At 41.1% G+C, this 9,846-nt stretch overlaps 3 protein-coding genes across 6 annotated transcripts in view; 2 read left to right on the top strand and 1 right to left on the bottom strand.

The window, feature by feature from the left end:
• LOC111484866 (protein BONZAI 1-like) overlaps positions 1-4,674 on the top strand; it is a 7,430-nt gene extending 2,756 nt beyond the window's left edge. For 2 of the 3 annotated variants that reach the window (XM_023131487.1, XM_023131489.1), the window contains 10 exons: positions 322-383; positions 490-592; positions 685-799; positions 945-1,021; positions 1,104-1,241; positions 1,344-1,508; positions 3,364-3,477; positions 3,873-3,969; positions 4,061-4,176; positions 4,213-4,674. In XM_023131487.1, the coding sequence (XP_022987255.1) occupies positions 322-383; positions 490-592; positions 685-799; positions 945-1,021; positions 1,104-1,241; positions 1,344-1,508; positions 3,364-3,477; positions 3,873-3,969; positions 4,061-4,155 (966 nt within the window). In that variant the 3' untranslated portion in view covers positions 4,156-4,176; positions 4,213-4,674. The remainder of the gene's footprint in view (positions 1-321; positions 384-489; positions 593-684; positions 800-944; positions 1,022-1,103; positions 1,242-1,343; positions 1,509-3,363; positions 3,478-3,872; positions 3,970-4,060; positions 4,177-4,212) is intronic. The other variant, XM_023131488.1, reaches the window with a different exon arrangement.
• A 636-nt stretch (positions 4,675-5,310) lies between these two features.
• On the top strand, positions 5,311-6,133 carry LOC111484868 (ethylene-responsive transcription factor ERF115-like). Its single transcript, XM_023131492.1, has one exon. The coding sequence runs from the start codon at positions 5,494-5,496 to the stop codon at positions 5,893-5,895; it is 402 nt and encodes a 133-aa protein (XP_022987260.1). The 5' UTR covers positions 5,311-5,493; the 3' UTR covers positions 5,896-6,133.
• A 1,030-nt stretch (positions 6,134-7,163) lies between these two features.
• LOC111484867 (floricaula/leafy homolog) lies at positions 7,164-9,535 on the bottom strand. Of its 2 annotated transcripts, none has more exons than XM_023131490.1 (3): positions 8,643-9,535; positions 8,067-8,437; positions 7,164-7,657 (listed from the first exon to the last, which is right to left on the bottom strand). In XM_023131490.1, the coding sequence occupies exons 1-3, from the start codon at positions 9,073-9,075 to the stop codon at positions 7,298-7,300; spliced, it is 1,164 nt and encodes a 387-aa protein (XP_022987258.1). In that variant the 5' UTR covers positions 9,076-9,535; the 3' UTR covers positions 7,164-7,297. The 2 variants fall into 2 exon arrangements, with proteins under 2 accessions (XP_022987258.1, XP_022987259.1); XM_023131491.1 differs by having other exon boundaries at positions 7,164-7,654; positions 8,643-9,533.
• Positions 9,536-9,846: the final 311 nt, after the last annotated feature.

Genomic DNA, 9,846 nt, shown 5'->3' on the forward strand with positions numbered 1-9,846 from the left:
CCCCCCCCCCCCCCCCCCCCAAAATTAAGCATGGACCTTATGTTAATCACTTTGTGAATTTAGTTGTCATGGAACGTTATGAATCCTATTATATGTTTTTGTGCTTTTGTATTGCATCTGCCTTTGCAGTTCATTTTTCTGTAAGTTGTTACCTTGAAGTTCGAGAATTGGTGCATCGTGTGCTTTACAATTCAAGAATCATCTTGGTAGTTCAAGATTTAGTTTATATCATTCTGAGTGCAGATGGAAACTAAAATATAAATAACCAATTGAGAGCGTCTGATGTTGTGCTTTCTTGTTGATTTTTGTATTTAATTCCAGGACAGCCCCTTAATAATAGAGTGTTACAACTTCAACAACAACGGGAAGCATGAATTGATTGGGTAAATAGAGAGATTATGTTTCCTTTTCTTTTTTTAATATAATTTTTCCATGAGTTTTATAGTACTCGTATTACATTGTAACTTTTTCTGTTTTCTTGCTCATCAGAAAAGTTCAAAAATCACTTGTGGAGTTGGAGAAGCTTTCTTTTAGTGGGGAGGGAGAAAATCTGTTCTTACTTCCTTCTGCTGGACATGATTACCATATCAAAGTCCTAAAAAGAACTCCTAATGATATCCTTCATTTTTTTTTTTTTTGGGTTTTTTTAGTTGATGTTATTTATGAGTTTTGATTCCAATGCAGGTATTGAAAAGCCAGCTATTTGTGGACAAATTCTCTGAGAGCGTTCAGCCAACGTTTCTTGATTACATAGCTGGTGGCTATGAAATGAACTTCATGGTGGCTGTTGATTTCACAGGTAATTAGTATTATTTTACAATAAAATCATAATTCTGGACTACTACAAACTTTTATTCTTCTAATTATTGATGGCTGAGTTTCTCAGATGGCTCACTGACGGTAATATTATTTCTAAGTCACACTTTTCCATGGTTGTCTTTCAGCTTCAAATGGAAATCCCCGCCTTCCTGATTCCTTGCATTTCATTGATCCTTCAGGACGGCCAAATTCATACCAGCGAGTGAGAATGGACCCCTAATGTGAAGCGCTACTAGTTTTTAGTTTTACTATTGGACTGTGACTTACTCTATTAACTATTTCAGGCAATCATAGAAGTTGGAGAGGTGTTGCAGTTTTATGACTCAGATAAACGCTTTCCTGCTTGGGGATTTGGAGCACGACCAATTGATGGTCCAGTATCTCATTGTTTCAACCTAAATGGAAGTAGTCACTACTGCGAGGTGGAACGGTTGCTAATACAAATTCACTTTCTGTTCCCCTAGATATTAATATTGCCAAATTCAACGTGCTTCTATGTTAAACAATTGTAAGTTATCTTTTAGGTTGAAGGAACTCAAGGAATTTTGATGGCATATACAAGTGCGCTCCATAATGTATCTCTTGCAGGACCAACTCTTTTTGGGCCTGTGGTTAATAATGCTGCATTAATTGCCAGTCAGTCTCTCGCAAGTGGTGGGCGGAAGTACTTTGTTTTGCTCATAATCACTGTAAGAGCAAACAACCACCTACCAGTTATTTTAGATGATAATTTTGTAGTGATCGCAATTTTCCCTTTTTTGTGCACGCTTTCTGCATCATGAACATCTTATCCTAGTTTGCCATCATTCCTTGTCATGATGTCATTAATTATATTTATTTGGCTAAATTTAGAAAAATATCCCTAAATTTTGGGGTTAGTTTAAAAAATACTCTTGGAACTTTAAAAAGTTTCATTAATATCCTTAAACTTTAGAAAATGTTCAATAATACCCCCTGTTGTTATCCCAATTAACAGATTTCCTCCGTGCGTGCAGTGTTAGAGCACAGGAAAAAAAAAATTGGAACTTTTAAGCCAGGTAAGAAACCCACAATCCCATTACCATCCTCGGACAAAGTGTTAAATAGCTCAAGTTGGAACCTTAGCAAACCTCTTGATTTATCTGACTTCAATCTTCAACCTGAAGAGCATAACAGCTGCAACTCTACTCAATATCTTACCAATTTGGTCACTTTGGTTAAAATTTTCCTCTGTGACACTTACTTTAGTTGCTATAAGACCTTGGATATGAAATTGTAGCCTCTTTCTGGGTACTTCCACAGATACCCAAACATTAAACTCTTTTTCCAATTCCCATCTCCAAAATTTATAACGCTGATGTCAGTTATCCATTCGAGGGGTTGCTTGTAATTAATCTCACAGCAGCATTCAAGAACTTGCATCCATCCCACTGCACAGGAGATTTCTGCAGAGGGTCAACACCAGTGCAAATGACTCTTGCAATGATGGTGATGACTATATGTGCGAATGAACATCAGCTAGGTTCTAGGATTGGGAGTTCCAGGATTTCTTATGTTGATTGTTTGTATAATCGTCTTTGTGGGTTCTAAATTAAATGCGAAAGTGAAAGTCACTGCAGTCCAATGACTTGGTATGTGAAAATTCTAGTTGTTGAAGAACGAATAAGAATCATTTCTCTTAGAAAGCCAACCCTCGGGATTGAGGCACGAAAAGGGACAAAATCATCAGCTTCGTGACGGATTCTTCAGTTGACATTAATGGGTTGGCTGATAGATTTGGGGCAGTGAGCCAACTGGAATTTTTACTTCAAGCAATTCCTAGAGAATATGAGGAGCATTGGAGGGTCAATTTTCTTTTGTGCCATTGCTGGTGGAAGCTATTTGTATTGGCTGTTGATAATAATGGTTCATAGGGTGAGCAGAGAATGTAGTCTGGAGATTGTTTGCCTGAGAAGCTCGACTAGGGGAGATTGGATTACTTTATTACTTCATTACTGGTATTGAGTTGGTCAATTTGTGCTACTTTCTAGTTTGTGCAAAGTGGTTTAAGTATAAAGGGGCTCCCAAAATGTATTTGAAATTCACTTGATATCACAACAACGAGAGAAAACTAGTGTTTGGTATATCTGCAGGGCTTAAGCAATGAGCAAATTAGCCCGGTTTACATATGGAGTAGATTTTAACTTGGGGTTGTATGTTGTCTTCTCCGAGAAGTTCCTACAATTTCTTCTTCGAATTCTTGAAGACATTTTCCATCCCTGTTTTTACTCTGCTAAGAAGATGACACGCAAACATGGGGGGTTTCTTACGTGGCATAAAAATTTCCATCTTTTTCTCAGTGCTTTAAGGTTCCACGGCTGAATTCTGTTAATTGTGATAACGCAAAGGTATTTTGACCATATTCTAAACTTCAAGGGTATCTATGGAACATTTTAAATTGTTTTAAATGAACCCCAAACTTCAGGATTATTTTCCATAATTTAGCCTATTTATTTTTTCAGGAACGTTGAAAAACCCCCTGGATTATCAAGGGTTTGTTTCTGATGATGCCCAAGTTTTTTGTAGGATGGAGTGGTAACAGATCTCCAAGAAACTAAAGATGCTCTTGTGAAGGCATCTGATCTGCCATTGTCCATTCTCATTGTTGGAGTGGGTGGAGCTGACTTTAAAGAAATGGAGGTATCTAGTTTACATATTATGCCCATTCTCAACTGATATGTGTACAGCATTCAGCACCATTGGTTGCTGACAACTTGGTGGCGTGAAGAAGCCACCGGGAAACTAATTTTAACTAGCTAAGAGTTTGTTTGTTTCTATTAATTTTGAATGCTTTTTGGAGATCACAGTTGTTTTGTTCATCTTACCTGTTTTTATCTCACAACCAAGAAAATTTTCTGGCTTAACAGAGTAAGTTAGATCGGTTTTGTTTTGTTTTGTTATACGTTTAACTGTATTTCTGAATACCCCAAGTCCTTAAATCAGAGTTACAACCTTCCTGATAATTATACTGGATTGCTAGGTCTCTTTTGAATTCTCTATTATGTGGGAGCTGATTCTATTTTAACATCACTCAGGTTTTAGATGCGGATAAGGGAGAGAGACTTGAAAGTACAACTGGACGTGTTGCCTCACGAGATATAGTCCAATTTGTTCCATTTCGGGATGTACAGGGTGAGTGATTCTCTGAAATTAAATTTGGATCCGACTATGACATGAAATATGGTGAACTCCCGTCATGCTTTTAGCTAACACTTGCTTATAGGTGGAGGGATTTCTGTTGTTCAAGAACTGCTAGCAGAAATACCTCATCAATTTCTGGCCTATATTCGAAGCAGAGATGTTCAACCAAATTCATGATCAAGCACATCATACAGAACAGCCTGAGATATTGAATCACTTATTTGTGCTGTCATCGCCATTCCATTTAAGTTCGAAAGAACGGGCAGTTGTGCGATGTCGCACTGAGATTCAAGACTTTCGTTTGCAGTTCAGTGTGCATACCAATGCAGTGGGTATATCCGTTCAATGGTTGGCGTTTTTCCACGGGGACAGAAGTTTACGCGAGAGTGACTGTCGGCTTAGTTGTGCCAGGGACCTTTTTCCATTCTGGAGAATATGATAGGTGATACCATGTGTTCTACTCTTCAATTCGATAAAAGAATTCAAAGGAATATCAGGCAGATTTTTTTTTTTTTTTTCTTTCATATCTTGTGCATTGGAACTTTATTTGTGGATTCAGTGAATATAGTGCTGAACCTCAGGACATGCCTGAATCCTAAAGGTTATAGTTTGGAGAATTTTTCTTTTTTTTAGTTAACAAAGTGATTTGAAACTCTCGTTGATTGAGAACCGAGTCTATAATATCTTAATCGTGGCTCTAGGTAGTTATTCGTTCTCTTTGTTTGTTATTTTGTTATTGATGCTTGTTTCTAAGCTTGGGGCAACATTGGAAGGATTGTATTTACGGAAAAACATTTATTCATTAATTTTGGAAGCTGATAGTGAGTTTTAAGTATTGAAGTACGCAAAGAGAAGTTAGTCTCTCCCAATTATAACAAGTTAAGGTTGAGTCCTGTGTATGAATCATTCTTTAAATACCAGAAACAAATTAAAGTAATTTTTTTTAATTAAAAAATGAGAAGTTTTCTTGTCAAGGAAATTCTCCGATGGCCTTTCTAAGAGCTCCTACCTTCATTGAGCAAGTTTCGTAGGTCAATGATTATCATCGAATGAAGAAGAAAATGTGACATAGTACTAAAAAATCAAAGGTTTTGAGAGTCACACATCTTTTTATAGACACATGCGTGTGATGGGGTTTAGGATGGGGTGGCTGGAATGTGAAGTCGAACATAACAAAAATATGGATGGTGCAAAGTCAGTGGTAAGGAAAGAAAATTGGGGTTCCCCTTTTTTCAGTTTCCAAAGTTATCATCATGTCACTGTATATGTGTACTACAATGATGTAAATGGGTTTGGGAGTTGGTGATTGTGTGTGTATATATACAGCCATTTTAGGATAGGTTCGCAAACAAAAAGGCTATCATCCATGCTCCTCTGAAATAACCAAACGCCAAGACTCCCAAAAAACTTAAAGTGGATCCGAACCGAGGGAAGAGGCCCTTTTCTTCCGATGAATTGGAGGAAGAAAACCCGTTCCCGATCTACTCAGCTAGATCTCAACATGACACGTCGGCCATGGTTTCTGCGTTAGCTCAAGTGATAACGAGTGGGAGTGGGAGTGGGAGTAGCAGAAGCCCAGTAGAAGCAGATTACTGGCCGCAATCGCAGCAAGCAGCAGCAGATGAAGAACAAGGTGGTGGAAGCAGGACGGGGATGGTGTCAAGAGAGAGGCATTATCGAGGAGTAAGGCAGAGACCGTGGGGAAAATGGGCAGCTGAGATTCGTGATCCGAAAAAGGCAGCAAGAGTGTGGCTGGGCACCTTCGACACTGCTGAGGCTGCCGCACTTGCTTACGATGAAGCTGCCCACAGATTCAAAGGCACCAAAGCCAAGCTCAACTTCCCTGAGAGACTCACTACCCCATGCCCTCCGCCCCCCTATGCCTATCATCACCATCACAATAACCACAACCTATAGATCACACACAAACCCTTTATATGTATTATCATGCGCTCCGCTTCTTTTCACTTTCTTACGATCTTATGGAATGTCCTCTAATTATTTCTATAACTTAACACCTCCTTAAATAATATACTACACACCTCGTCTAACTCCATCCTTACATTGCTTTATTTGCTATACAAGGTTTCTAGTTAGGGTGACGTTAAGTTTAGTGATGCTCGAGAGGCATGTGAATGACAAATACTTTTACTACTTATACCAATAAGGTGCATTTTTTTTTTTTTTCCTTCCGTGCCTCAATTATAAAAACTCAAAAGTTAAGTGTGTTTAGCATGGTAAAAGAACTTGTATTTGGATGTGATGATAATTTTCAGTCTTAGAAATATTTCAAGATCGATAGGTAATGTGGTCATGTCGCAAGGGACGTAGATGAATGCTGGAGCCATCATCTATTGGACCCATATTCCAAATCTTCGTTTGAATTTCGGAGAGTGTTAAAATATTACTCTTCTCTAACAACAATTAAATAATGCAGTTTTTGGAGATAAGTTAGGAGCATTCCAATTTTGAATCTATGGCATTTGATCAACAGTTATGAATAATATAATTGTGTGGTGAAGAAAGTGAAGAAAGTGTAAGGTGAAAGGAAGGATAGAAGATGAGATTAGAAATAGATTGTGAGGCACTATGATATGGGAAAACAAACACAACAATTTCCCCTAAATCTTATGGGTAATTGAGGAAGTGAATGGAAAAGGAGAATATGGAGGTGCTGGTTGTTCCAACTCATCGCTCCAAAGGGTCATCAAATGCGCTCCAAGGGGTCATCAAATCAAATGTGCTCCAAAGGGTCATCAAATGCGGCTGAGTGATGACAACACGGTTTACTTTCATCTTAAAACCATTCAAATTTCTTCCTACAACCGCCGCTTTCAGACCCAATCTGGCGCGTTACAATTGTTACTGATATGGATGCAATTGAGGGTCATCACTTTGAGGGGTCAGGTAATGGAAGAACCGCCAACGCATTAATTCATTGAAAAAGAACTCACCAAATACTCAATGAAACGGTGGGTTCAAAAATAAAATAAGAAAGCGGCCGACACAAGTGGTGTTTGAATTCTGGACTCGGGTCTTTCGGTTGCTGGACTTAATTGTCAATGTTTACGGCCCATAGACCCCGCGACTTTCCGCATGTTCAAACCAAAACCAAAACCAGGAGAATTTATAAGAAAAATCAATCAATTTCCGTTCCGACCCATAATTGAAGTTCAAATTTTACGGAGACGGAAGTTATTAGTAGATATGAATATATGATGCGAAAACAAAACGGTAGGCATTGCATTCGATATTCCGACAGTGTCTGATCTGATGATACAAGTTGAAGGTTTTGGATTGGAGTGAAGAGAGTATGAAATTAAAAAGGCAAGTGAGCGGCGGCAGCGGAGGTGGAGGCTGTGGAACTGTTGCGCTCGGCGTGGCAGAGTTGGCGGAGTTTGGTAGGCACGTACCAGATGGCGAGGCGTGGATGTGCGTTGAAAATGGCATCGATGTCCCAACCTTGGGCAGCTGCTATGGCTACCAGAGGCTTATAGCATGCCTGTCGCCAAGCTCCCACATTTTCGCCCCTTTCTTTGAAAACCCTCCTCAATGAATTCGACGCATCCTCGTCCAGACAATGCAGCGCATAGCAGTGCACGTAGTGTCTCATTTTGGGCTTGTTTATGTAACTTGCTCCCGCCTTCTTCGCGTATCTAAACACCTGGTTCGTCACCTGCTGGATCGTATATAGCATAAACACAAACAACTCAAAACTTCAAAACAAAGCACCACCACAGATTATTATTATTATTATTACCATCACACTGTCCTTGTCCTTTAACCTCTATCCTATCGCCATCTTTGACTGCCCCCTCAGTATCATTCATAGAGTTGACAAGGACAACGCACCTCACCTCTCCCTTCACTTTCTACTTTTTGTTTAGGCAATACGGACCCCCCTTCCTTCACTTCCCTTCATTGCCCATTGCCCCATTCATATCATAAGCTTAGTAAAACCCACATCAACTCAAAATCCACTAAATTATAGGCTACCTAGAGACTTGGGCGAGGCTTAAGTTGATTAAGGTAGAGACGTGGTCGTGGAATTATTGTAAAAATTAAAAAAAAAAAAAAAAAAAAAAAACCTTATTGGGGCATTTTTCTCCTCGTTCCTTGGCAATGTTCTGGACCTGGATCAAAAATTGACGACACTGCTCATAGAGGTGGAAGAGATAGTCGAGGCCGTTCTTCTTTCCCCGTGCAACCTCCCCTGGTTCGGTTACGATGAATGGATGCTCCCGCTGTCTCTCGCTGACTTCCATATTCTCCTCCTCCTCCCCACCTCCCTCGGTTTCGTCATTATCCTCCTCCATCACTATCACCTGCTTCTTCTTCGATACGTTTCTCCTCCGCTGCTTCTTCCTCATCTCAGCTGCTGCAACTGCCTCCCACGCTCCTCCTCCGCCTCCGCTTCCCACCACCTCCTTCTCCTGCTGCACCGGCTCCTCCGAAAGCCCTATTATTATGTCACACACCCAGTCATGCTTTATCACCTACCCACTCATCACCTACCTCTCTACTTACTATTAAACCTTAACTGCTTCCATGTACTAAAATACAACACGTTCATTACCACAGAAATGTTGAAAGCCAAAAGGAAGAGAGCGAGTGATCGGAATCAATCTGACTACACAAAAGGAGAAAAATTAGGCGTATCTGACCTTCCTGAGAGAGGGCATCGAGGACGACGTTGGTGGTGGTGTCGTTGGACAAGAGGTGACGGCGCCTGGAGGGGTCGATTTCGTCATCTACACGTCTGCGCTCGGCTCTTATAGCAGCCTTAATTCCGTACCTCTCACCCACCAGAAGGTCCCAACGGAAAATGTGAGAGAGGCTGTTCATCATGTCCTCCAACTCTTCGTCTTTCATGTCCAGGAGGGTGCTGACGGTGAATCCGAGTTCCGCAATTTTAGCGGCGGTGTAGTACCTGATACCGTAAGCCTGGAACAACTCCTCCAGGCCTCCTAATCCCAACTCCCTGGGGCGCAGCGAGTAGGGGGGTAGTGGTGCTGGGAGGGATGCACCGCTGCCGCCCCCCACCATTCCTCGAGGATCCCATTTGAACAAAGTTGCTGAGAGGGCTTCCGGATCCATTAGCGGAATTGGATATGTAATGCTGGTGCTGGTGCTAGTGCTAGTGCTAGTGTTTGTGTATATGCGTATGCATAGGGTACACAACTACAAACAACCCAACCTGTCGCTCTTTTTCCGCCTTCCTTTTGGTTGAACTCCCAAGAGGCCACAGAGAGAAAGAAAAGAAGAGCATTGGGATGGGCGGGAAAGAGGGGTGGTGCACCCTATAAAAAGCAACCCTTTTACCAAATTACGGGAAATGCCCTCCCCTCAACCTCACCCACACAAACGCAGCAGCAGCTTCTTCAACACCGTTTGCTTAACTAACTAGGTGGCGCAGGCGCAGCGGATGTAAATATAAAATATGGGCAGTGCTGTCTTCTGCGCTGTGCTGTGGTTTGCAGTGCAGGGAGGTGATTGTTTTGATTGTATTTTCAAGTACCAACTTAGCCCTGTCACTGTGGTGCTTTGAATCGTGTTTTGAATCGAATCGAATCGAATTGAGACCACCTCTACTTGTTTAACCACTAATTATACATACATCTCTTAATTCGGCATCCCCTCAGCCCACACCCGGAGGCATCTGCATGATGCTTAGTGCGGTGCCGGGGGTGGGAAGAAGAGGGTCATCTTGGTAATTTGAGTCAATAAAAAGAAAAGAAAATAAAATTGTGGAAGAGGAGGAGAAAGTACAAAGAGAGAGGAGAGCAGAGGGTTCAGCGAGGTCAGTAGTTTTGCCTTTAGCCAAGCGGCTGCACTTACTCCACTCCAGGCCTCACTGAAAAGCCTGAT

This window comes from Cucurbita maxima, unplaced genomic scaffold, assembly GCF_002738345.1.
Source record: "Cucurbita maxima cultivar Rimu unplaced genomic scaffold, Cmax_1.0 Cma_Scf00010, whole genome shotgun sequence".
Lineage (NCBI taxonomy): Eukaryota > Viridiplantae > Streptophyta > Magnoliopsida > Cucurbitales > Cucurbitaceae > Cucurbita > Cucurbita maxima.

Excerpts from the sequence above, each read along its gene's own strand:
- LOC111484868 (XM_023131492.1), top strand. The coding sequence starts at position 5,494 with ATGGTTTCTGCGTTAGCTCAAGTGATAACGAGTGGGAGTGGGAGTGGG.
- LOC111484867 (XM_023131490.1), bottom strand. The coding sequence starts at position 9,075 with ATGGATCCGGAAGCCCTCTCAGCAACTTTGTTCAAATGGGATCCTCGA. Across the intron at positions 8,438-8,642 it reads CGATGCCCTCTCTCAGGAAG|GGCTTTCGGAGGAGCCGGTG; the intron begins GTCAGATACGCC and ends ACATAATAATAG. Across the intron at positions 7,658-8,066 it reads GAGAAAAATGCCCCAATAAG|CAGGTGACGAACCAGGTGTT; the intron begins GTTTTTTTTTTT and ends TATACGATCCAG.